Source organism: Lepisma saccharinum, chromosome 5, assembly GCF_977018435.1.
Source record: "Lepisma saccharinum chromosome 5, izLepSacc3.1, whole genome shotgun sequence".
Taxonomy (NCBI): domain Eukaryota; kingdom Metazoa; phylum Arthropoda; class Insecta; order Zygentoma; family Lepismatidae; genus Lepisma; species Lepisma saccharinum.
This window is the reverse complement of record NC_139233.1, coordinates 63,317,671-63,345,638: the sequence shown is the minus strand read 5'-3', so window position 1 is coordinate 63,345,638 and position 27,968 is coordinate 63,317,671. Positions and strand designations below refer to the sequence as shown.

General features: G+C 39.8%; 3 protein-coding genes across 5 annotated transcripts in view; 2 read left to right on the top strand and 1 right to left on the bottom strand.

Moving 5' to 3' along the window:
- LOC145987843 (putative oxidoreductase YteT) overlaps nucleotides 1-24,788 on the bottom strand; it is a 30,581-nt gene extending 5,793 nt beyond the window's left edge. The window contains exons 1-4 of one of the 3 annotated variants that reach the window (XM_083122588.1): nucleotides 24,759-24,788; nucleotides 10,383-10,496; nucleotides 5,804-5,933; nucleotides 1,153-1,499 (exon numbers count right to left, since the gene is read on the bottom strand). In XM_083122588.1, coding sequence (XP_082978714.1) covers nucleotides 1,153-1,499; nucleotides 5,804-5,933; nucleotides 10,383-10,461 — 556 coding nt within the window. In that variant the 5' untranslated portion in view covers nucleotides 10,462-10,496; nucleotides 24,759-24,788. Of the gene's footprint in view, nucleotides 1-1,152; nucleotides 1,500-5,803; nucleotides 5,934-10,382; nucleotides 10,497-24,134; nucleotides 24,171-24,758 lie in introns of those variants that run through there. The other 2 variants (XM_083122586.1, XM_083122587.1) reach the window with 2 other exon arrangements.
- On the top strand, nucleotides 15,818-20,035 carry LOC145988051 (uncharacterized). Its single transcript, XM_083122888.1, has one exon. The coding sequence runs from the start codon at nucleotides 15,818-15,820 to the stop codon at nucleotides 20,033-20,035; it is 4,218 nt and encodes a 1,405-aa protein (XP_082979014.1).
- LOC145988050 (uncharacterized) lies at nucleotides 20,059-21,033 on the top strand. The gene has a single exon (XM_083122887.1). It carries the CDS (start codon nucleotides 20,059-20,061, stop codon nucleotides 21,031-21,033), a length of 975 nt encoding a protein of 324 aa, XP_082979013.1.
- Nucleotides 24,789-27,968: the final 3,180 nt, after the last annotated feature.

Below are 27,968 nucleotides of genomic sequence, written 5' to 3'. Positions count from 1 at the left end.
TGCATACTAACAAGAGCTATCCCTGTAAAATTCAAATGCAGCAGTTCTTAATTGAGGATGACCCAGACAGGTGGTCACAGTTTGCAGACTGGGCTTTGGCTCATTGCAACAAAGTTCCTCAGTTCCAGAAAAGTGTTCTATTTAGCGATGAGGCCATATTCTTCGTGAACGGTAAGGTAAATAAGCAGAATCATCGTTATTGGTCAGATACCAACCCATCGTTGACAAATACTTATAAGGAACGGTAATGGTGTGGTGTGGGATATGGAACACCCGAATTGTGGGACCTGTCTTCATCCATGGCAACCTGAATGGGGAGAGATATCTGAATATTCTCCAGGAAGATGTGTTCCCCTCACTGATGAACCCAGACGGCGAATTACCAGCCTATTTCCAGAAGGATGGCATGTCTCCGCACTACGCATTATGTGTCAGGCAGTGGTTGGATGAACAGTTCCGGGGTCACTGGATTGGTAGAAGAGAGCCCACTGAGTGGCCAGCCCGTTCTCCAGACCTTACGCTCCTTGACTTTTACCTTTGGGGTCATCTTAAAGCCATGGTTTATCAAGAGATAATCACTGATCTCCAACATCTCCAGCACCAGATCCAACAAGCATTATGATTCTGTCGACCCTGCAGTGTTATTGCATGTCCATGAAGACTGGCTGAAATGTCTTACGTTGTGTGTAGCAAAAAATGGGCAACGCATAGAGCACATCTTCTTCTAGGATGCCAAATGTGAACTTCAACTGTGAAAATATCCTCATCAAAAAAAGTAAAGGAAAAATAACTGCATATTCTTATTTCTGAGAAAACGCATATGTAAAATGATATGCTGCATGACCCCCTTCCCATTTGAAAATCTGGATGTAATTCCAAGATAGCGGCTTTCAAGATGGCCACCGACCATGCAGGTGGTGTCAATGTGGTTCCCCCTTGGCCTAGCAATGATTGGTCCTCACCATTTCCACATTGCACACTGCAGTGGCCTTATACTTGGGGTGTTAAGGGACTTATTGAGCCACCCTGTAGTATTTGTTCTGTTCAGCCCTAACTAAATATTTGTGAAGTACCAAATGCATCTACGATTGCATGCACAGGATTATACCAAGTACAAAGAAATTTTTACCTGACCAATATAAATTGCATTACCCCGAACAAAAGAATGTGCAAAGTGCCAAAATCCAACATTCTCCCTGTGGGCAATGTGTACAACGTCTCCAATATCCCCACTCTCGATTAACTCCTTAATTTTCATGACTGGTGGAAAGTAGCGCAGAACGTGACAAACAGCAAGAAGAACGTTATTCTTTACACATTCTTGGTAAATGGAGAAGCAGTCATCCTGAGTAATTGCCATTGGTTTCTCCAGGAGTATGTGGTAGCCCTTCCTTGCAAATGCAACAACAGGATCTTTATGCATCTGGTCCTGTGTAGCAATCACAGCACATTCAGCCATCTTCTCAGCAGAAGCAAGCTCTTCCCAATCGGTGAAAACTCTGAAATGACATTATGAGAGGAACTGTTTTACAATTATAAAATGGTGACCACGCTAGAAAAGTGGACAACCAAAGAACAAAAAGCTGCTGTGCACTTTTTTGGCCAACAGGGCTTAATTCAAGGAATGTTCATAAAGAAAAGCTTCCTGCTTAATGTGTGAAATCTTTGCCCCTTAAAGGGCCAAACAATGGGTGGATAAAAATTCAAGTACAATTCTAGCTTTTCAAAGTGTCATTTTCAAAAATCCCACTTGTACATCATGCCAACATTTTCATACAAGTTTCATATTTTCGTGAAATTTTGAGTTTTCATGTGACACAATTGGATAGTTATTTGCACTTAATTTCGAAGACACACTTCCTTCATTCACTAAAGGTACGGTGTCTGGAGCAATTCCGCTGCCCAGGAACTAACAAAGAAGTGGCACGCCACCATCTCTGCTTCAAAAATAATCGGAAACAACTAATAACCAATTGTGCAACGTGGAAACTCAAAATTTCACGTAGGTAATACTTCAACTGCATTTAATGCATCCATCATGAAGTTTCATACTGTTTCTTGCTTTACTATATATACTCTATCAAGCTGTTGTATATGTGTTATATCTTTCTATTCATAAAAATAAGAAAATGGCAGACTTTTGCATTAAATTAGAAGCTCTTTATAAAAATATGAGATCAGTAAAAGTATACATACGAGGGCGAATCGAAAAGTCTTTGCCCCTAATTTTTTCTAGCTTCTTATAAGTGTTATTACAAAAGCGAGATATACAAGTGATGCAGTAGGCTTTTCTTGGAACGGCCCTATTGTAACTTCCGATTTCTTCCATGGCATGGCGCTGTTATCAGTTGGCAAAGATGGCCGGAGTGCTCAGGAAGTTCACGCCATATGGGCAGCAAAGTGTTATTCGTTTTTTATGGTGCCCTTGTGGACATCATCAAGAAGCTTAGGAACCTACCAACGTGACACCTTGCGGTATCCCAACGAATCGTGAACAATGTTGTAAACACTACCATAGGAAATGCCAAGGTCAGTGGCAATGTCCTTCAGATGAACATGTTGATCGATCAGCTTTCACCATTTCATCAACATGGGTAATGCTGTCTGGTGTCAGCAAGGAAGGAGCTCGGTCTGATCGCTCATTGTCCTCCACATTGTCCCATCCATTTTCAAACTCCTTGCACCACCACTGCACACTTCGCACTGATAAACATTTGTCCCCATACACTGGCCCCATTTCCCTGTGGATATCTGGGGCTGTTTGTCCTTTGCACCATAAAAAACGAATAACACTTCGCTGCTCATGTGACGTGGACTTCCTGAGCACTCCGGTCATCTTTGCCAACTGATAACAGCGCCGTGTCGTGGAAGAAATCGGAAGTTTCAATAGGGCCGTTCACTCGTATATCTTGCTTTTGTAATAAAACTTATAACAAGCCAGAAAAAAATAGGTGCAAAGACTTTTCGATTTGCCTTCATATTAGCAATTATGGACTATTCACTGATTTCTGATATAGCCATACAATAAGTTTATTAATATGAGCTACAGTACAAATTATACCCCTCGTGTTTACTCAAGTAATTTGGTGCAAATATCAATACTAGGCATTTGTTAAGTATGTTGTCTAAGTATCTGTAGTTTTTATATCAAATGATGATGCTGTTGTAATGTACATGAATGAATCTCAACACCCACCAGTTTGCAACTTCAACCCAGTACAGGTCGGCCTGCATAATACCATGAAAGAACTGCATTTTAGCTCATGAGATAGAGGTTTTGTCAATGACATGCTCAATGGGGAGCATGGGCCTAATGCCTCCACCTCCTAAATCCACATTAGTAGCATAACCTGTTTACTTGAGCTTAATAAAATGTATATTTATCTCATACCTTGTCCATTTATTTCAAAATTTCAGTTCATTAGAAGATGATGGTCTGTTTAAATTCAAATACATTTGTGTGAGAAGGGGGAAGAGGGGTGGTGGTTAAGTAATTGTTGGAAAATTCGTAATTTATTTTCTGACCATGTCCTTCTTCTACACTATAAACACTATTTTGTCTGCCAATTAACCCGGGATTGGTCACGCTTGCTGTAGTCACGTCACCAGTCGCGGATGAGTGCAGTGCTCACCCTTGCTTTTCAGGCATATTTCACCGTATTTTAATTTTTTAAAAATTTATTTCTTGTACTTGTAATGATATGTTTATTATGATCCTTGTTATTCGTTACATTTTTGTTTCAAAATGTTTATTTGTTTTCAAACAGCGTAGTATACATCGTCAAAGCCAACAAGTCTAAGTGCATGTTTCTCTGCGGTAGTTCCATCTGATCTCCAGAAATCTGATATGATGTAAAATTACTGCAACACTTTTCCTATTTTCTATTAACATGACAAGAACATGTAGGTACAAAAACTCACTAGAAAGAGGATAGACCTATTGACTAAATAATGCACAAATGTAAATAAAAAAATATATATAACGTAATCATTTGCGTGTGAGCTCTGCGCTCACTCTGACAACACTATTTCCACAACAATGGTCTCTCTAATAATGCTGTTTACGTCATCTCATAAAAATGTGATCAGGTCGCTCGTGAAACTCTAAAAGTCAGCTACAGAGCACCACAGGCCAATATTTTAAATACTGTTAAAATGGCACTTCATTAAAATTTAAAGTGAGCACGGCGATCACCCGCAACCGATCGTGGGTTAATAACAGTCAGCTCCATTTCATTAACTCATATGTAGCAAAATTCAACTCCTGGATTCCACTTCAAAAAGTGTCCATTTCTTAAATTAAAAATCTTATTTCATTATCCACACCAGCTCTCCCAGTCACCCTTGCATGAAGCAGCATGAAACCAAGCCTAACCATCCCATCATTAGTATGGGAGGAAGCTCTCTTACGATACCAATAAAAAAGAAAGATAAAATCTTTGATAAGATACTATACCCAAAAATGATTTTAGCTTTGGGAATAAATTTAATCTATGAATCCTGATTTCAAAAATTCCCACATAATTCAATGTACGAGGCGCATCCAGAAAGTAAGTTTACCTATTTTTTTTCCCGCGAAAGTAAACATAATGAGCCGTGTAAATTGCGCATGCGCAGCAGAGCTAAGACGTATCAATCATATGCCAGGCGGACAGATCCCGCCCGGCGCCAGTAGCGAGGCAGCAGTGGTCCGAAGTGGAAGCTCATATCCCTTCTCCTGCCGCATGCGAGGTTCGGTCGGTGATAAAGTTCCTGAATGCACAAAGCATTGCGCCAATTGACATTCATCGTCAGCTCTGTGAGGTCTATGGGCCGAACATTATGAGTAAGCAGATGGTGCGTCGCTGGTGTCGGCAGTTTTCGGAAGGTCGTCAAAGTGTCCATGATGAAGAGTGCAGTGGGCTTCCGTCCCTCATCACTGATGATCTGGTTGAGCTGGAGCGGCAGCGCATCGTAGAGAACCGTCGCTTCACGATTACGGAGTTGAGTAGCCTTTTTCCGCAGATATCGCGATCCGTGTTGCATGAGATTGTCACGCAGTGCCTGCTGTTCAAAAAATTGTGTGCCAGGTGGGTGCCGAAAAACCTGACACCCAAACACAAAATGAAACATTCAGGAGCAGCACTGACATTCCTGCAATGGTACCATGATGACGGCGATGATTTCCTCAACAGGATCGTCACGGGCGATGAGACATGGATTTCGCACTTCACCCCGGAAACCAAGCAGCAGTCAATGCATTGGCGGCATAGTGGATCTCAAGTCAAGAAGAAATTCAAACAGACGCACAGCAGCTGTTTTGACGGAATTTGTCTGGGAGTTGTATGATCATCCACCTTACAGTCCTGATCTGGCTCCCAGCGATTTTCACGTTTTCTTGCACCTCAAGAAATTCCTGTCCTCTGGTGAGTATTTTGGCAACGACGAAGAGCTGAAGACGTCTGTCACACGCTGGTTCCAGTCACAGCCGGCAGAGTTCTACGACAGTGGGATCCAAAAGTTGATACCACGATACGACAAGTATCTCAATTCTAGTGGTTGCTATGTTGAAAAATAGCTGAACCTTTGCTGTACTTGTTGCCAATAAATGGTTTCCTGAAACTGTGTTGTTGTTTTTTTCTAAAAAAATAGGGAAACTTACTTTCTGGATGCGCCTCGTATACTTTTTATAGTGTGCATATATGTCTGAGTTCAAATAAATGTAAGCATGCAGCTAGAACTAGTTAACAGTGTATTCATGGAAATATTGTGATGCTTAATTACAAACGCATTACAGAAGAACATGTTACTAATAAAACAATACCTGTCCTCTGGAAGTCCAAACCATTTCTGAATCCTTGATCTTGCAGTTTCTTTTGGATCAGCTACAGCCACTACCTTCAGTCTTTCAGGAAAGTCCAATCCAAATGCTGCATAGTTGCTTCCACGATTCCCTTCAGAAGAAAATAAAGAAATTTACCAAACAATACTAGCTAGATACAGGCCCGTAGCCAGGCAGGGGCCAGGGAAGGCTGAGCCCCCCCTGGAACTACCATCAGCCCCCCTGGCACTGAGGTCAGCCCCCTTGACATTAGGTAAAATTATTTTGTGTAATTTGTTTGCAGTGAAAAGTGAAAATGTAGACAGCAGATATTATTTTGCTCACAACTTTGAAGGATAAATTCAGGGAGCATGAACAGCAGCTATTTCATTTGTTCATCTTATTTATAAGAAGTCTTAATTAGCGGCAAGTATTTAGGAGATTTTTCTTCTCTAGACTTCAGAAAGTTTCCTCACAGGGAGCTTCTTTATCTGTACCTTCGTTGCCCCTGTTGTGACCTCCCATTTAGACAGAAATCTATGATTTTAATGATGTCATTATGCAAATTCCCTCCGCATCTGCATCATAGGTTAACAGCTCCCAGGTTTTGGGAACGAAGGGGAGTTTTATTGTTTCGGCAGGGGAGTGGAATGTACGGTAGACACTATGATGGAATATTGTCCATCTTTTCCTGTGTAATATAAATATCTGCATCATCAAACGTAGTATGGAGTGTGTAGTAAGGGATGATATCAGTAGCAGCCAATTAACATTTCCAGTGATATTTTAAAAGATACAGAAAAATGTAGTATTTGTGTGAAATTTCTAAACTTTATGTGACTTAATGAACCCCCTCCCCCACACATAAAATTTACCTTCATTTAACACTGTTAAACTTTTGAAAAATGGACTTGTTTTACAAAGCCCCCCCCCTGATAACCCATGAGGCCCCCTGGAGATCAATTCTGGCTACGGGCCTGGCTAGATATGGTAGATTTATTGCAATTATGATAAAGGCAAAATGAAACCAAATGCTGGAAAAATAAGTTATATTTGATATTTGAAAATAAATATCCTCACAACCCCTATAATAAAATGCGAAATTGAGTTTAAAATGTGAAATTAACTACAAAATATAAAATCTCCATGAAAAAGCTCTATGAGCCAACAGTAATTGTTATGGACAAAAGAAATAGCTTAAAAGAAAGCAATGTTGCATTTTGTTCGTTAAAATTTCAGTGTATGTTCAAGTGAGAAAATAAAATTATTTATTACCTTGCACAATGCATACAGGTATAGATGAGTTAGCAGGACCATATCAGTTTACTTATTTGTTAATGTTTACAAATTCACTTTAATTGTATATGTTCCTATAATTATTTTCAAGAACTGAAACTTGAAAATCTAGAAAATCCACCAGTTGACATGCAGAATTGTTACCATCTAAGTTCTTCTCAATTTAACAAAAAAAAAATAATAATAAGATTTAATGAAATTAGCACTTTGTGAAGAAGAAATTTTTAATCTTAAAATGCTGATTTTTTTAATATACAAAATTACACCATCTCTGATTTTTTAAAAATACAAAAATATGCCATATTACATATCTTCCTTGTTAAAAACTTCAATACTCGTACATAACATTTTTTGACATGTCAATCTGTACAGTTCTGCTGCAGAATTCAATCAAGTCTGGTGTATCAATACCTTCACCTAAAATCCAAAATAAACAAGGTACTTATAGGCATTACACTATACAGACACTTTTTCTTTATTAAATTAGGCAAATATCTAAACAGGTGTACAGAGTAATATTAGGTGCATCCAGAAAGTAAGATTCCCTGGGGTCGTGCACAAAAAGGAAACATTATTTCATTCAATGATTTATTGCCACAGATACAGCACTTGTCCAGTTACTTGTCAACATAGTTCCCGCCGGAATTCAGGCACTTATCATAGCGTGGTACCAACTTCTGTATACCTGTGTCGTAGAAGTCAGCCGCCTGCGCGCCAAACCACTGTGTGACAGCCATCTGAACCTCTTCGTCGCTGTGGAAATGTTGACCGGACAGGAACTTTTTCAGGTGCAAGAACAGGTGGTAATCACTGGGACCGAGATCCGGGATATACGATGGATTATCGAACACCTCCCAACCAAACCTCTCCAGAAGGGCTGCACAGTGCACCTAGCCATATGCGGCTTCGCATTGTTGTGCAGACGATCACCCCGGCACTGAGCTTACTGCGTCGCTTATTCTGAATGGCTCATCGTAATGTCCCCCAGTGTTTCACAGTAACGGTTAGTGTTCACAGTCTCACCTTTGGGCAGAAACTCGATGAGCAGAATGCCTTTTCTGTCCCAGAACACTGTGTACATCACTTTTCGCGCCAACACAGTCTATTTGAACTTCGTCCTGCATGGTGATCCACTGTGATGGCAATGTATGGACTGCTGCTTGCTTTTTGGGGTGCTGTATGCAACTCACGTTTCATCCCCTGTGATGATCCGGTTGAGAAAATCGTCATCATCATGGTAACGCTGCAGAAATGTCAGCGCCGTGCCCATGCATTTTCCTTTGTGTTTGGGCGTCAGTTGTTTCGGCACCCACCGGGCACACAATTTCCGGAACAAGAGGCGTTTGGTAACAATGTCGTGCAACAACGACCGAGAAATCTGCGGGAAATGGAAATGGCTGCTGAGTTCCATCATCATGACGTGACGATACTCCAATTTGTGCTGCTACACCTGCTCCACTGCGCTCGTCCATAACGGCCAATGGCTGCCCACTGCATTCGTCGTCATGCATGTTTTGCCGGCCTTCAGTAAATGTCCTGCATCAACGACGAACCATCTGCTTGCTCATGACATCTGGCCCATACACCTGGCACAGCTGACGATGAATTTCGATCAGCTGTATGTTTTGTGCATTCAATAACTTGATCACCGAATGAACCTCGCACGTGGCAGGAGATGGAATAAAAGCCGCCATGTTTCATCGCTGCCGCGACGCTACTGAGGACTTTCAGGAGGCGTCTTCTAGGACATTCACTAGCCAGGGCATGTGCCTCTCATGCATGCACAAAACCGGTTTCAATATGCATGGCCTGTCACCTGTGGGCGAGTGGGAAACTTACTTTCTGGATGCACCTAATATATGAAAAGTTGTTGATAAGTTATTTCTTCCAGATTTTATAAACAAACTACAATCATGATAAATTGTTCAAATACCACACACACAAACCAATGATTCAGAGATTTGTTCTGCCTCTATCTTCATAGTAGGGTCTTGCATTATGTGGTCATATGTGGGTAGTTCCTAAACATAGAAAATACTTGGAGAAAGGTGTCAATATGAGCAGAAAGGTCTTGTAATAATCCTCCAGGTTTCCATATTAACTGCATGCCCTGTGTTTGGGGACTAACCACATATGTGTATATATTGATGAGGGAAACTGAGCAAACGTTAGAACATCACCTCTTCACACAGTACACTGACCCAATCGTGCAACCAATACCTAGCATACCGCTGGCCTAGCACTAACATTCCTCGGTCGCTACTGGGTTCGGCCGCCTGATAGAGGTAATCAACCCGGTGGTAGAGGAATGAAAACCTGCAGGGTCAACACATTATGACAGGGAATAAAACGTCGCCTTTGGGATGAAAATAGGACAGTGATCGTAGATCACAGAAACAGTCGGGATGAGCACGGTATGCACCGCGACCGAGTTGAATCACGGAGGATGCCCGAGGCGAGACGAGACGGCGACACCGGCATGTGCCTGCGGGTAGCCAGCGGTGATTGGGCCAGCTAAGTGTCGAGAGAGCTCTGTCTTCTTCATCTTCCTTCTTCTCGGCCAGGCGGGCCAACGAGTTAAACTTAACCTCTCGCTTTTCTTCGAGCTACATCCTTGTGTCTCCAGCAATCCCCGTCACTAAATGGAATCACACTTCAATATATATATATATATAAAACAAGTACAGTTGTCAAACTGTCCAAACCATCCCATTTTAAAAATTTGTAGAATTATTGAATAATAGTACATGCATGGCACATATAGTTTTGTGAAAACAAAATTAAAAGGCCATTTCTTTTAGAAAATGGCTACCTAGATTTTTGACGTTTTCTCAGTAAAAAATATAATCAAATATTGTAGACAGCTGATGAGGAGAAAATAATGTTTAAGACACAACACATTAGACAGCTAAAAAACTTACAGAAATAAAAATATACTGTAACTCAGATTTTACCAAAAATATCGATTCTCTGCAACCCCCTTAATTCAAGTAACATAGCCTATTTAAAAGTACATACAATGCCATATGGAAGATGTACATTTCGTGGTTCATATTAATTTATCTAGTCAAGTTTTTACACACAAACATGAATTATTTTTTGCTCTTTTACACATGTGGGTGACAAAATGATGAATAAATAAATTAATATCAACAAAAAAAAGTACATCCTTTACAGTTGTGATTAATATAAAATGCCTACAGATACACAGAAAACTTGGAAAAATTTAAATACTTATGTATTACGCAAATAATGTAATTATGTAAACATACAGGTCTATACTAACCAGCTCCAACAATTACAGCAGTTATTAGTCTATCTTCCTCCATCTTGCAACACAGAATCTCCTCAACAACTTTCCTCATAAATTGTTTCAACTGAACACTATTATAATAGTTCCCTAAAAAGAAATGAAAAACATGTTGACTTGAAGTTAAACACACATACACTAAACCTAGGTATTTATATACAGAAATTATAAAAATAGATATTAAATACAGGGTGGCCACGGTGGCTCAGTCGGTAACGCGTCTGACTACCATGCTAAAGATCCCGGGTTCGATCCCCGGCCGGTTCAAATCCGGGAACTTTTCTAATGATGGAAGCGGCCCCGGCGCCCACCCAGCGTCAAATAACATGGGTACCTGGGGGAAACCCTGGGGATAAAAGCCGGTCAGGGGCGTGATGCTGATCACATCACCCCCACTCACGACCGGATCAAGAAAGTGTGGGGCGTTACCCCCACACCCCCTATACGCCTTCATGGCGTGGTGCTATGCACAGGGGAGCACTTTACCTTTTTTTTTTTTTTATTAAATACAGATTTCATGATGAATGAGTTTGGACGTTTACCATTATTTGTCTTAATGTCTTAAAATGTAGTAGGTTAAAAGATGGATGATATCCCAGGGTGACCACTCTTGGCCCATGATAATATTCAAGCATAATTCCCGGTTTTCAAGGTGAACTTTCCAAAAATTCAAGGGTACAAGTAGATATTTCCTATATTTCAACCTTATGTATTACTGCCTCTCATCGGCCACACACATACACACACAAATATATTAACAATGTAAAGGGTCCAAAGAGTCCAAAGTATTCAAAAATTCTAATTCAATTCAATTAAATAGTACATATATTTAAAATATTTAGTTTAAGGTGCAAAGTTTACACTTGCCATTTCACACACTCAGACTTGAAATATATCTACAAACACAAGTCACAAATGTTACGGAGTATATTAATCTATGAAATATTGTTAATTGTAAATTAATTTCACACTCAAATTTACTGATCAACTTCGAGATATCTTATCTTGCAATAATATTCAGTCTGTCAGATAGATTGTTCAGCAAAGTGTAACGTTCTTTCTCGTGGACCAAGGTTGGCTTAGCGCGGGACACTCTGGAACAGACTCCATAATGTTTACTATAATTCAGTCCAATCTGCATAGCAGTATGCAAGAGTCGTCATCGCCTTCCACAGAGATAGGACAAGTTTTACCCATAATGCTAACCTTTCCTCCAGCGGTGTCATGAGACTCTAACTTGCTCTCAGGGTCCGGGTGTATGTTGCCAGTTAAAAAAAAGGTAGGCAAAGGCTTGACCAGAGCGATACACAGGATTGACTTTAACATATAAAATTTTATTCAACTACAAAGTTCAGAAAGAAAACTTAGACTAATACAGAGAGGTTATGAGTTTAAATTAAGGTAACAGGACTTTAGACACAGAAATACAATGGATAAACTTAGTCCGTACTCAATTTACCTTGATACATAGGGACCCTACGTTTACATATTAAACCTGATACTAATCTATCTCCTAAAATAATATTCCTATTAGAGCAAAAATTTCTACCTCGCGGTTGGAGGCTAGAGGAAGTAAAAGGAAAGCTGATTAGTCACTTCTCTCACCCAAGAGTGGAGTGTGTTCTTGGCAGTGCCAAGTTCACTTCTCTCGTCCTAAGACTTCTCTCATCCGAAGATGGAGCGAGGCTACCTCTCACCCGAAACTGGAGCAGATTCTCTGACCAGTGGACAGAGTCCTACCTCTTATCTCTCGTCAGGTGACGGAGCTCAGCTTCTCTCCTCCGAAGATGGAGCCCTTACTACTCTTGGTCTCTCGCTGGATAGGGCGGAGTGAGTCTCCTTTGAGGGCTTGGGCTCTCGCCGGCGTGGAGCACACCTCCTTTCGCCCGAAAGAGGAGTCCTTCTCCCTTTCTGGTGTTTGGTCGCTCGCAGTAGCGGAGCACACCTTCTCTCGCCTGCAGGTGGAGTCTAACTAACTTGCCAGCCAAGCTTTTGCCTTTATATAGGGTCTGCGATGGAGAAGAAATAAACTAATAAAAGTATATTCCTAAAGTAAGTTTTCCAAAATAGAGGTGGAACTCATTTCTTAAAATTTATACAATTCTCAATTTCTTAGATTCTTAGAAAGGTCATAAAAATAGAGGTGCGACTCGTACAATTTGTGACGAGATGGGTTCATTACAATAGGACACTAACAAAGTAAACGAAATGAGAGAATTCTGTTTTATATTCCTAAAGTAAGTTTTCCAAAATAGAGGTGGAACTCATTTTTTTAAATTTATACAATTCTCAATTTCTTAGATTCTTAAATAGGTCATAAAAATAGAGGTGCGACTCGTACAATTTGTGACGAGATGGGTTCATTACAATAGGACACTAACAAAGTAAACGAAATGAGAGAATTCGGTTTTATTTTCCATGCAGTTTTTCCCCCTTCCTCGATAAAATTAAAGCTACACTGTGAACAATGTGTTTCAAGATGGTGAATGAAAAACTGATTTTCCTCATGTTGCACGCACACACTATACCATGCTCTCTTTTTCCCCAAAACTGTCTACAATGCATTTTCGGAGTATAAGGAACTAAACTCAGACATTGTAGATAATTCGTCGGTCTGCAATTTTGCAGTAAAACTTTTGAAATTATATTTCATAGTTTAGGAGAGGAGTGGTGTTAAAATCACAAACATATATTTTGCCATAAATGTAAAGCTTTTGAGTCGCAATTTTCCGAGTTACAAGATAACTTAAAGGATTGGTGTCATATTGTATTTGAGAAAAATTTGTCACCATGTTTCAAGATGGTGGACGACAGATTGATATAGCATGCCTTGCGAGAGCTTTAGGTTATGCAAATATTTGAGGTTAGATTTTCGTAGATTAAGAAAACCAAGTCTCAGCTACATTAGGACATTAATTGAGATTGAAGTTTTTAATAAAAACTCTATAATATAGTGTGTAGTTTAGGAGGAGGGGGGAAGGGTAGTCACCAATTTTGAGACCACAATGTCTGTAGCAAATTTAGAGTTTTTATGCTGAAATTCATGTTGCAAATAGGTACACCCAGGGAATGATTTTTCACATTCTAAAGTAGCTCCAAATTCTGATGCCACTTTCAAATATCTACCTAAACTACATTTTTGGATATTAAGAAAAGAGACTTAGATATTTTATGGCAACTCTTAAGCTATGGCTTAACAAATATATTTTTTAAAAAATATAGTGCATATGTATGTTGGGATCCAAATTGGGGTCACTAATGTTTTGTCCATGGGAACTCTTAGTTTCAAAGCAACCAATATTTTCGAGGATGGATATGGTATTCCATTTGGATGAAATCAGCTAAGACAACTAAATATGTCAGCCTTATAATTTTGGCATGGTTAATACAGGGAGGAGATATTTAAACTTGAAACATGCACAAAAATAATGGGAAAACACAACTGTGAACATTGTATTGAAGCAGATTTCAAACTGTGTGTGCAGCTACCATATGTTGTATAGTAGGTAAAGGTAAAGTTCCCCGTACATATAGCACCGCACCATGAAGGCACATTCAAGGGATATGGGGGTAGAGCCCGACATATTCTTCATCTCGGCGATTCTGGAGGTGATGTGATCACAACCAAACTCCAGCTGCCTTTAGCCCCCAGGACCCATTGATTTGAGGCTGGGTGAGTCCCAGAACTGCTTTATGCAGGGTCAAGACTGGAAAAATTCTGACTTTAGTTCACCCACCCCAAGATTCGACCCGGGTCTTCTGCATGGCAGTCAGATAGCCTGTCTTTTTTTTTATGTTTGTAATAAAAATAATACCTCTAAGCAGTAGTATCCCCCCTTTTCTCTCTATTTTCTCAATTTTCTCTGTATTCTCATTGGGACAAACACACACATCCACATCCGAACCAAGATTTGAACCTGGAACGCCTGGCATTGCAGCATGTTGTGCCAACCACTCTGCCACAGAGGTTGACTAAACCACCACAGCTATCAAGTATTAGCATAGTATTGAAATGTGCAACCCTGGGAACTGATCACAGATCCATTAACTGTTATGCCATCCAAGAAGAGTATCAAACTGTTGGTAATTTTTTTCAGAACATACTAACTTAGATAATTTAATAACTTGTCCCGCACTGTGGCTGTGCGGCCATGCTTTGGGCTCCGGCTATGGGACGCGTGCAGGTTTGAGTCTCCTTGGGGAAACGTAATAACTTTTCTCCTGAGATTCCAGCCTGTGTATGAGACTGGTGAACACTCACCATCATGATTAAATTGAGGAGCTAGGAACGAGTAACATAACCTGGTCATGAAAACCTTGAACGATGAATATGGGATTGTCGTGCTGAACACACGTCACCCAATAACTGGTTGTATGATCTCCCACCCCAGATTAGGATCAGATAGGAGTGAGGCCGGCAGTCGGTAGGTAGGCCTGGGCCCTTAATGGCCTGCGGCACGGGTTATGTATGTTTTTAGTTTAATCATTTCAAGGTGTGAGACCTAGATTGTCAATTCTCAACTATTGTTTGGGATAGATTAGTGTATGTATTATTATTTGTGTTATCAATGTGTGAAAAGTTGTATATCTTAAGTATTCATTATACTTGTCGCCACTAGGTGGCAGGACAGTGCAGACTCTGCTTCGGAGACTGTGCAGGGCGTGGTACATATCGGGAAATACCCGCACTGTACGAGAGAACAGCGAGAGACATTGCTACACGGTGGTCGACTCCATTCCAATGTAGTCCAGTGTCAGTGTACATTAAATAGTGTATATAATCAGTCCAGTGTTTAAATAAGAAATGCAACATTTTATGGTCATCTCCGGGCAGGATTAGTTTACCAAGTGAACAATCTCTGTGAGATATGACGTGTTACGCATCAGAACAAACGTCTCAACTCGCCCGCCATGGAAAGAACGAGTGTTTTCGCACGGTATCGAAGTGACTTTGTATGCAGTGTTCCAGTTACAGATGTGTACTGACATTCGTACTTACGTCAATATATGGTTGCATGTTATGTGCTCAATCGTAGAACTTCCTGTGTCACAGTACTTGTTACGTATTACGTGTAATTTTCAATCACAACCGATACGCGTGTGGTTTGAACAGACATTCCGTATCGTTATCGTGCGTCCGTCGAATGTTTTGTTAGAAGACTGAGTTATACACGGTAGTATTCAGTGGACAATAAGTTATCTGTTACGATAACTCATCACGGGACTGAGTATCATAAATTTGGACAGTTCGAGCATCCACTACCGTATCCTGCTGTCGGCTGAAGTGACGTCATCGCCAACACCCAGGGAAGCTTCAGATCAAGGTCAGTAGTTAGCTAGGCTCGCACCATATTTTGTTTACTCTTTCCTCACGTACTATTTCCTACATATCTTGCCCTCTTTCCTTCGCGATGGATGAAGAAGAGAAAAGAGTGTTGATACGCAAGAGAGCTGGATTTAGGGGCCAGTTAACACGAACACAAGCATTTGTTAATTCCTTTGAAGATACGGGGGAAGTTCAAGAAGTAAGGGTCCGTTTACAGAATTTAACACCTTTGTGGGAAAAATATGATGAAGTTCAAACACGTTTAGAAGTAGAAGATATAAACGAGAATCACGAACCTCACAGGGGGGATTTTGAAGAAGTTTACTACAAGGTACGGGGTAGAATGGAATCCATTATAGAGAAACATAAACAAGCACAAGCTGCACCTACAGATGGATCGGATGTTGTAAACAATGCTTCATCATTAGGCACCAAACACATTAAATTACCCACGGTATCTTTACCCACGTTTCACGGTAATTATCAGGATTGGTTAGCATATTCAGATGCATTTCAGGCTATGGTTCACACAAATGACAATATTCCTAAAATACAGAAATTCCACTACTTGCGTTCATCATTGGAATCTGAAGCAAGAACACTTATCGATACTTTGCCCATGACCGATTCAAATTACGATATTGCATGGCAATTGTTGAAAGATAGGTATGAAAATAAACGACTGATAGCAGCAAGTCATGTCAATAACATCTTGCATGTGAACGCAATTAACAAGGAAAATGCCACAGAATTACGTCAGTTCATCAATGATGTCACCAGTAACTTAAATGCTCTTCGAGCTCTTGAATTACAAACACCGTTAGAAGATGTTATTTTGATACATCATTTTTTGGCTCAACTTGATTCTCACACAAGAAGGGAATGGGAATTAAGCCATACCCATCAGTCGTTCCCTACACTAAAGGAACTGTTCACCTTTCTAGAACAAAAATGTCAAGCTTTGGAATCAATGAAGTCTGTTCACGTAAACAAAAATGTCAATGAACACAAGGTTAGCCCTAAACAGAAACACATCCGTCAGTCAAATTCTTACCTGACAACTACAAATACGCAATGCTATTTCTGTAAATTAGCACATTCCTTATATTCATGCAAGTCTTTTGCAGGCGCCAGTCTGAAGCAGAAACAAGAGTGTGTGCGCAACAACAAACTTTGTTATAATTGTCTCAGATCGAATCATAATTTTAGGAACTGTACTTCAGGTAATTGTAGACGCTGTGGATTGAAACACAATTCACTGTTGCATCCAGACGAAGGCGGTAAACGAGGAGGTCCTCTAAGGCAAGACCAACCAAGAAATGACTCACCAGACACGAGGAACGAAGCTGCAAGGACAACTTCAGTACAATCTTCATACTGCACATTTAAGAGTAAACCAAGATCACACGTTCTGCTATCAACAGCTTTAGTAGAAGTCGTCGATTCTAGGGGACAGCCACATACATGTAGAGCTCTCCTGGACAGTGGGTCTCAGTCAAATTTCATCAAAGAAGATCTTGTTCAGAGACTACAGTTACGAAAGCAGAAAAATCATATTCCAATCAGAGGAATCAATAATGTTTCATTGGAAGCCAAGCACAGTGTAGACATTCAGCTGCGCTCAAGAGTGTCAGACTTCCAGACTTCACTTACTTGTCTGATACTCCCACGCATCACAGGGAACGTACCTTCTCAAGTTATTCATCATGAACATTGGAACCTACCAACCGACATTGAGTTAGCAGATCCAGATTTCTACAAGCCAGAAGGGATAGATCTACTAATTGGATCGGAACTTTACTTGCACTTACTTCTTCCTGAAAGACAAACGAGAGATGAAAACTATCCAGTTCTTCAAAATACCGAATTAGGTTGGATTTTAGCTGGTCGGATGGAACAGCCTGTACAACCTAGTACACCCACAGTAGCATGTTTTGTACGCATGGAGGATAATTTGGATTCTCAATTACGGCGTTTTTTCGAGTTGGAGGAAATGTACTCGAAACCAAAAACAGCTGAAGAAGTAGCTTGTGAAAACCACTTCAATCAACACACCACCAGAGATGAAACAGGGCGTTTCATTGTTCGTCTCCCATTTCGATCAGATCATACAGAGCTAGGACATTCATACAACCAGGCATTATTCAGATTACATCAGTTAGAGAAGAGGTTTCAACAACAACCAGAGTTGAAAGAGGAGTATGGCAGAATACTCGAGGAGTATGAAATGTTGGGACACATGAAGCCAGTACAACCAGATCCAAATGAAGCTGATGACGTGTCATACTATTTACATCATCCAGTGTTCAAACCTAGCAGCAGCAGCACGAAGACCAGAATTGTTTTTGATGCATCAGCAAAAACAACAAATGGAGTCTCATTAAATGATATACTGATGGTCGGTCCAACCACACATGACGATCTTCAGTCTATAGCTCTTCGCTTCAGAACGCACAAGGTTGTATTTACGGCAGACGCCGAGAAGATGTTCAGACAAATTCTGATTCATCCAGATGACACTAAGTTTCAACGCATACTTTGGAGAAAATCTACAGAAATGCCAGTACAAACGTTCGAGCTCACAAGAGTCACATTTGGTTTGGCATCATCACCGTTTTTGGCGACCAAAACATTGCAGCAGTTAGCTGAAGAGGAAGCAACCAAGTTTCCGAATGCATCTAAAGTTTTACAACGAGATGTTTACGTTGATGACCTCCTCACTGGAGCTAACAGTATTGAAGTAGCTAGACAATTGCAAGGAGAACTAATCGATTTACTGAATTCAGCAGGATTCACTTTGAAGAAATGGTGTTCTAATCATCCAGAACTTCTTGAAGCAGTACCAGCTACTCATAGAGAAATGCAACTACCATTTCAGTTTGACAAGGGAGCAAACGTTACAGCTTTAGGCCTCACATGGGATCCAGTCACAGATAAATTGCAAGCAAATAACAAGGAGATAGTGTCATGTTTTGAAGACAACATCACTAAACGACAAGTAGCTTCTATTGTCGCATCAATATTTGATCCTTTGGGACTAGTGAGTCCAATAGTAATTTCTTACAAGATATTTCTACAACAATTATGGTTCCATAACATGGAATGGGACGATAAGTTACCAGATCAACTCAACATGGAGTGGAAACGTTTGTTTCAACAGTTACCAAACATTAATCAGATACAAGTTAACAGATTTGTGCTAGTTCAAGGAAAAGTGGTTGACATTCAACTCCACGGATTTTCAGATGCATCGCAAGTTGCATATGGCTGTTGTTTGTATCTTAGATCAACAAATGAAAATGGTGAAACCACTGTACATTTACTTTGTTCACGTTCGCGTGTGGCACCTATAAGAAGAACCACTCTTCCTCGTCTTGAATTGTGCGCTGCTTTGTTGCTGGCGAAACTAACACACAAGGTGTTACAACTACTACAATTGGAAGTCAGTAGAATCAATCTATGGACCGATTCGAAGATCGTACTGGCGTGGCTTGCATCACCTGCAAGACGATGGAAAACCTTTGTAGCGAATAGAGTTTCACAAATTCAAGAATGTACTAAGCCTCAGTACTGGAAATATGTAGTGTCAGCACAGAACCCCGCAGATTTAATCAGCAGAGGGACAAATGTAGACTCACTACACACCTCTCAAATGTGGTTTCATGGCCCTGATTGGCTATCACTTCCAACAACATCATGGCCTTCGAGTCCAACATCGTCAAGGGATAATGACTTCGAACTCGACGAACTTGAAGAACAAAGAACAAGTACAGTAAGTCTAGTCACAAATGCACCAACAATAGAATTTATCAGCAGATTTTCGTCATTATTGAAACTTCAAAGAGTGATTGCATATTGTTTAAGATTTCTATACAATGCTAGGAACAAACAAGAGAAACATATAGGATCATTGTCAGCAAGTGACTTAAGATCAGCATTGCACACTTGCATTAGAAGCGTGCAACACGAAGTTTATGGCAAGGAAATACGAGAATTGTCTTCTAACAGTCAGGTGTCAAAGGATAGTCAACTTTCAGACTTGCATCCTTTCCTCGATGACAAGCAAGTACTCAGAGTTGGAGGAAGACTTAGGCACTCACAGCTACCATATGATAGCAAACATCAAATCATATTGCCACCGAAACATCATTTAACTGAATTGATCATTCTTTCAGAACACCACAGGCTATTACATGCAGGACCACAACTCCTTATATCTTCATTACGACAGGAGTACTGGATACCAAGAGCCAGACAAGTGGTCAGAGCTATTTGCATAAGTGCCTCATTTGTTTCAAATTAAGAGCATCTATTTCCAACCAACTCATGGGACAATTACCACCATCCAGAATACAGTCCACTAGACCATTTCTAAACACTGGAGTTGATTACGCTGGACCAATTATCATCAAGCCGTCGATCACTAGAAGCAAATCAAGGTTGAAAGCATATGTAGCAGTATTTGTATGCTTTGCCACAAAGGCCATACACCTAGAATTGGTCGGAGATCTCAGCACGAAGTCATTCATTGCAGCTTTGCGAAGATTTACGGCACGCAGAGGAAAATGTTTGAACTTGTACAGCGACAACGGAAGAAATTTCGTCGGTGCCAATCGTGAATTACAAGACTTGAAGAATTTATTCCAATTATCAGACTTCAACAAGTCTTTAGAAGACCATGCAGCTCAGGAAGGATTCAAATGGCATTTTCTACCACCCAATAGCCCAAATATGGCTGGACTTTGTGAAGCAGGAGTGAAGTCCATGAAGCATCACCTGAGAAGAATCGTAGGGAACTCTGCTCTCACTTTCGAAGAACTTGAAACACTCTTAGTTCAAATCGAAGCCTGTCTCAACTCCAGGCCCCTCACAGTATTGTCACATGACCCTACAGATCCCAGTTTTATAACCCCTGGCCATTTCCTTATTGGTGCACCCCTAACTAGTTTTCCTGAGCCTAGTCTAACTAACATCAAAGAATCCAGTTTATCCAGATGGCAGAAATTGCAGCAGATGTACCAACAACTATGGGACCGTTGGTCAAAGGACTACTTGCATTCCCTGCAACAGAGGACCAAGTGGAACACCCAAAGGAAGAATTTGGAATCAGGAACAGTGGTCTTAGTGAAGGAACATCACTTACCTCCACTTACATGGAAACTTGCTATAGTTGAACAAGTGCATCCTGGTGCGGATGGACTAGTGCGTGTTGCAACTGTTCGCACTTCATCTTCAACCTATAAACGTCCAGTTAACAAACTAGTGCCTCTACCAGTAGATCATAGGTTGTACTTTTGTTGATCGACTCGATCAAGAGGGGGGACTATGTTTGGGATAGATTAGTGTATGTATTATTATTTGTGTTATCAATGTGTGAAAAGTTGTATATCTTAAGTATTCATTATACTTGTCGCCACTAGGTGGCAGGACAGTGCAGACTCTGCTTCGGAGACTGTGCAGGGCGTGGTACATATCGGGAAATACCCGCACTGTACGAGAGAACAGCGAGAGACATTGCTACACGGTGGTCGACTCCATTCCAATGTAGTCCAGTGTCAGTGTACATTAAATAGTGTATATAATCAGTCCAGTGTTTAAATAAGAAACGCAACAACTATGTTAACAGAAAATATTTAATAGTTTTTGATTCAGTGAACTAAAACAATACAAATTGAATGCTCCAATATATTACTATCAGAGAAAAATTTATTTCATATTTAAAATATATATCTTTATAAACATAACCCTAAAAAAACAATTTTGCCCAGGTTTTATCTGAAAAAAAAATCACCCAGAGTTGGGATTTTGGTAAGGGTTCCAATTGTTTTATGATTATTTTCAAATTCTCCCAGCAGAAAGACTAATTATCGTAGAATTTTGGCAATCATTGGCACACGAAATTTGAATATTCCTTAAAGTAATGAGCACTGTTTGGATTTCGAAAAAAACTAAAAAGCACCTTTCGCAAGCATGCGCGCTTTCCGCGAACAACACATTCTCCGTTGATAGAACACATTCTCTGTTAATAGAAGCGACAAAGTATTGTAAACTAGTGTGAATGAATGTAGAAATACATTGGAATCTATATGAAACTACTCAGCACAGTTTTCATTTTGAAAAAGTGGGCAAAAATAAGATGATAGAGGTACCTTGCGCAAAACTCTCCGTTTCGCATGCCTGTTCCACTCTTCCTCAAGGGTCTCCCTTATGGCACAACTCGAGGACAACCTTGTGTTCTGACGTCACTGGAGAATACTTTCATTGTTAGGGCCTAAGGTGATGGCTTGGGATTGTTAGGTTTAGTTCTCTTAGAAAAACAAACCTAACAGATCTAACTTAACAACGTAGGCATTCTTCTTCTGACATCAGAATGCAAGATTGTCCTTCCGTTGTGCTATAAGGGACACCCCTAAGACAATAGTAAAGAAATGCCTGCTGGCAAGTACAGAATTATATGGAAGTGAAAGACCAGTGTCAAGGAATAACGCAGTAAGTAATTGCTAAAACTCCGCAGTATATGTTAACAGACTTAAATCAAAATTGAACCATGTAAAAAATGCATTCATAGCATGATGAAATCACAATAAAACCAAAGGAACTTGAGCCCGTACTTTTTTTGTGAGCAGTCATTCTTCTACTGTCTTCTTGGATATAAACTGCTGTTGCCATCTACTTCATATGCATGGGGTACAAAGGGGTATCACATCGAGTGGCTGGCCTTACCAACTTGGAAATACATGTTGTGGAAGTTCCTGAATGTAGATTTGATCCATTTTAATGTGAATGCGTGTTGTTTTGTTCGAAAATCTCTGTCCGACACACTGTTTCTGCTCCCGCCATTTGCATTCTGCACGAGAGTGCAATGTTCCGTGTGTTAAGATGATGCAAAACCGTAGCCAGTGTTTCAGCCTCGCCGTGTTTTGACTAGAACATGACTGTCAAGTATTTTTAATTTTTTTTTTAACTATGCTTGCCAAACCTAACTTAACCTAACCTAACCTTACGGAAAATGGTTTTTGGGGCTAACGTGAATGGTTTTTGAGGCTAAAGTCAATGGTTTTTGGGGCTAACGTCAATGGTTTGTGGGGCTAATGTCAATGGTTTGTGAGGCTATCGTCAATGGTTTGCGACGTATTAGCATAATTTCAAATCCGGGGACGAAAGTAGATATTTTCCGGTGAACGAGGTTGCAACACTGCATAAATCGACAAAACACTCTCAGAACGCCCCCTAAACCAGTATGCTATCATGGCCATAATGTGTTACAGATTCGAAACAACAAGTAACAGTAAGTACTCGTAAATCTAAGAAATAGACATTGATATGCATTATTTCACTTTAGGAAATGTTCCACATTCGAAAATAACATGTTAGCAATGTAAAGAAGTCCGAAATATATGATTCGTAGGTGTTTCCCTCATACGATAATAGAACCCACATTTCTTCAAATTTACAGGAGAAATGACGGGAATGTACTTACGGAATTGAGTTCCTGTGGACTTTTGGAAGCTGGGAATAGTGTTTTTTTCCATTCGTGCAACCAACTTATTCGGCCGCTAAATAATGTCATTTTTGACATTAATGTACCTCGGTTGCACGATAGCTCGTGCCACCATTACTGTCGACTACGTGAATCAAATGTTCCGTGCGTTTGAATATGTAACCCCCTGTCAGTGTAGCAACCACTCGGTAGTTTTACCAGATGACATGTGAGCGGGCTTTTTTCAAATTTAATTTTCTATGTTTGCCTAACCTAACCTTCTGTGAATGGTTTGTGGATCAATGTTAGCCTAAAAAGCATCATTTTTCGGTTAATAAGTGTTAGTGTAGCAACCACGTGGTAGTTTTAGAAGATGACGTGTGAGAGGTTTTTTTTCCTCAATTTAATTTTCTATGTTTGCCTAACCTAACTGAACCTAACCTTCCGTGAATGGTTTGTGGATCAATTTTCACTTAAAAACTTTTTGTGAATAGTCTGTGCGGCATTTTTCGGTTCATAAGTTTGCATATCAGCTGACGATAGACAACGTGAGTAAAGATTTGCCCGCCATATAGCAACGACCAGTAAATACTTGTAATGTGAAAAATTACGCTTTTTTCAGTGAAAAAAACATAATCCCAAGTTGAAAAATGTTCCGCTATGCATATAAGTTAAGTACAAATGTAAATAATTCGGAAATAAACGAGTTAAATGTGTTTTCACCATATCTAATGGTACCAAAATGGGTACCATGAATGCTTCAGAATAGAACATTCAGAAGTTGAGCCATCATTTTTGTTCATTGCCGAAAGACTTGTAATATGCGTTTCCTGTTCACAAGAAATATGGAAACATTTAACAAGCACTAAATCTTCACGAAAAGTCAGAAACAGTCTGAAAATTGAGGAGGACAAATACGCACCCGATCAGCCTTAGTTTCACCTCGGTTGTGACAGAAGCTCTTAACCTCTTAACTGGGTATGACGTAATACTCCGTTCTGGCTCTACTGATTTATAATGGGCATGACGGGATACTACGTTCTCATGTTCTTACTGCTGATATCTGTTGTGTATGACGAGATACTTCGTCAAATTACTTTCTTTTTTGTTTCACCAGATGTCTCTGACTTCCAGACTGTTGTAACCGTTAGAGTTAGCGGGAAGCAACGAACACAGCCCGACATTCAGTTCTATCGCGTATGCAATAATGGCTCAGGCAAATCGGAAGCGACGGCGTGCTTTTCCTGCCGAGGAAATCCGAGATATATTGTAGTTGTAAATCTCGCATATTGTAAAAAGTACAACAAGGACCAATAAAAGAATAAACAATACCTAAATGGTATGCCATGGAGCACAGAAATATTAACTAAAATATTGGTTTACGAAATTCATCAATTTATCAACAAAAATTCCCAGGGCAGATTGGGCTTTCGACGAGGAAATTTCCCAGTTAAGAGGTTAACACGAGTATTTGACTCGATAAGTATGCTATCTTTATCTTATCATCAATCATAAAACTAACTACATATTAATCTGTGCTACATACTGTGTTATATCATTATTCAGGGGGTGCTCGTTCGGCGGCGCATATCGTATGCGCAGTTGTCCGTGGGTGCATTACGTAATCGTCGAAACGCTCGGCACGGGAAATTCTGGTTCCTTATGCAAATATTGAGATATTTGACAACGAATATCTTCTAAAATATAGTAGCAGGTGAAAAGTTACAACTTTTACTGTTAAGATTCATCCTATCTAATCAATTTTTCACAAAGTTGATTCAAATGTGTAAAATGGTTTTCAAGAAATCGTGTTACGAAGGAACCCCTGTTTTGTTCTCTCCAGGCTTCCAATGTAAGGAAGTTTTAGAATTAGAATTTCTTTATTCATGGGCGAAGTTCAGCCTGTGTCTGCTCTACCTTAAGCGCGTTGGATTTATTTTTGCTGTATGTTTTAAAATAAGATTATTTTGTTCTTGGCAACTGAAATCATGTCTAAATGTTATGGAAAGCTGTGAAAACTATTTTCAGAAAACTAACGGAAGAAATCTAAAATATCACAGCTTGATTGATATAAAAAATGCGGGGTTGCCCATTTTTGTGAAAAAGGCATTGTGCAAGATCTAAAAGCAGAACTTTTTAATATTGTATGTAAATGTAAAGGTGTAATAAACGTGCCTGCTTCTCGTAAAATATCACTGCACTCTCCACGTTTCTCTTCTGTCTTTTGCTTGGCGCCGTCAATAGCTTCAACACGTTGTTTATATATATATATATATATATTTGTCACATATTTGTTTTAATTAGTATTCTGCTCGTTCCGCCACCTGTCGGAAGAAGGCTCGGAAATGGCAGGTTTCAAAAGTTAACTCATCCAAATTAAATTAAACAGGTATGTGCTCTCTCTAAATTTAAATCATAGTTCACAAATAATTTGATTAAAAGCTTTAAGCCTCGGCTGGATGTTTCTCTCAACAGCTGAAAACTGCTTCTCCTTCTGTTGACGAAATCTCCTAACATATGCCTCCAATTTCGGTGATACTCTGCAAGACTTTTCTAGAAGGATACACGAAGTGATGTATCGAATAAAGAATCGAATTGGGATTCTAGTTTAGCGTACAAAAAATTGGAAATGCAGCATTAATTGGATGTGAAAGCAGCTTTAAATGGGGCGTTTGAAGAATTTTAAACCATCTTACCATTTAGGTTCAACATTGTGCATCTTAGTGTCGTGAATTTAGATAGATAATTCCAAGCGTTTGCACAATATCTTCAACAGAAATTACATTATTTTATTACAAAAAATACAAGTATTTAGTTCCCACGCCTTCTAGAAGTTCGAGGATTTTCCGCTTATGGCGCTGCTGTCGCTTCTGGGCAAGCAACCCTCTGAATGTGTATACTCCCATCTGCGGCACCGGTCATGTGCCGCTCGGAGCGGAGGAGGGGGGGGGGAGGGTTTCACACCGCAATTTGTAAACTTATCTTGCTTTGACATCTGGTTTATGATTTGTCCGCGCAAAGACCTTGGAAACTCAGGGAAGTGCATTCATTCCTTCAGTGGGTGGCTACTTTCAAAATACAAGACAGACAGTCTTGCACAAAGAGAATCCCCATTCTCTTTGGTCTTGCAAGTCGAGGAAGTGAATCGCCATCACTTAGTTTACACAAATTACGTCGGTTTACAAGTCTGATCCAAAACAAGAAAGCCAGTTACTTCGTTGACTTACTCTGTGATGCTCTCCGATTTTTTTTACATATCTAGGTTATGCATCATAATGGGAATTGAAGAAAATGTAGGATGGAAGAGGGTGGTTCAGAGATTCCCATTTTCGCATTTTGACTTTTTTTTACCGAATACAATTATATTACTTATACTAAATCTCTTGCGGCGCGGTGAGACCCAAGAACTGATTTATTTTAATTTATTGAAGCTCAAAGTAAATAATAGAATAAAAATTTAAATTAACATTCATCATATAATTATTATTATGATCATCATGCGTATTATTATTATTATTATGAAACGTATAAAGCGCAAAATTTAATAGGACGACAATGCTCTGTGTGAGTTTGGTGTGAAGTAACAACATTTTAATAAATTTATTTCCAAACCATGAATTTCATCTGAAATTAATGCTCCCCGATCGCATAGTGGTAACGTCATCACCTTGTAATCAAGAGTTCCCGAGTTAGGGTCCCACTTTAAACTGTAGGTCCAATCCCAATTAGCCTATCTGTGCATAACATAGGACTAAATACAAAAATTAATGTAATATTATGTAAAAATTGACAATTTTGACTGACGTGTCGGCGTTAAATGAACCTAAAAATTAAAATACAAATTATACAAAAATAACAGAAAATTTACGGAGGGGAAAATTTAAGTTACTGGTTTGATGATGTAGAGGCCGGGGAAAATGAGACAGGAGACACTTTCCTGGAATCCCCTTCAATTTGGACAGTGACTTGACATTGGTAACATTAACTAAGGAAGCATTCATTTATTAACTGACATTCGAGCCTATTGGACTTATGACTTTGCGGTACATCACAGTCAGAAATCTGGTGAAATCTTAATATTTAGTTTCAAGTGGGATCCAAACCACTCCTTCGGGAGCGGCGTTCCTTCACCGGCTATTGAACCCGGGGCCCTCTGATTACAAGTAGGCCCTCCTTGGTAATGGTGCATAATATTTGAATACAATTGAATTGTATTCCTTTTCCAGCAGTTTAGATAGTAAAATTTTAAAATTTCGTTTACACTCGAAACTAGGGCGACTTTTTTTTTCGCCTCATTTGAGCTGGAAGAGAGTCTTGGGAGAGTCTAGAACTTGTAATACAGAAAACTCCCTTTTATTTATAACTCTTTTATCTGTCTCTGTGTGTAAAACCATAGTATCTTTTTCACGATTAGGTCTTGTTCCATTTTCCCTCCTGCTCTCTCTCCCTGGCTCTTCAGATATAGAGCTTCCTTCATTTCTTGCCCTTCTCTTTCTCTCTCTCCCTCCATTGCTCGTTCTCTATTTCGTTTTCTACCTTTTGTTTCTGTTTCTCATTCTCTCTTTCTATAGATTTCTCTGTATGCCTCTCTTTTTGTTTCTCTTCCTTCCTTTATCTCTTTATCGTTCTGTACTGTTTCTTTTCTTTGTTCCTTTTCTCACTCCATCGTGAGAAATGTCTATCTTAATTTCTCTCAATCCACCCCTCCCTCTGTTATTATAGTCTGTTTTGGTTGGTTTTCCTTTTCCTCTCTTTC

Excerpts from the sequence above, each read along its gene's own strand:
- LOC145988051 (XM_083122888.1), top strand. The coding sequence starts at position 15,818 with ATGGATGAAGAAGAGAAAAGAGTGTTGATACGCAAGAGAGCTGGATTT.
- LOC145988050 (XM_083122887.1), top strand. The coding sequence starts at position 20,059 with ATGGGACAATTACCACCATCCAGAATACAGTCCACTAGACCATTTCTA.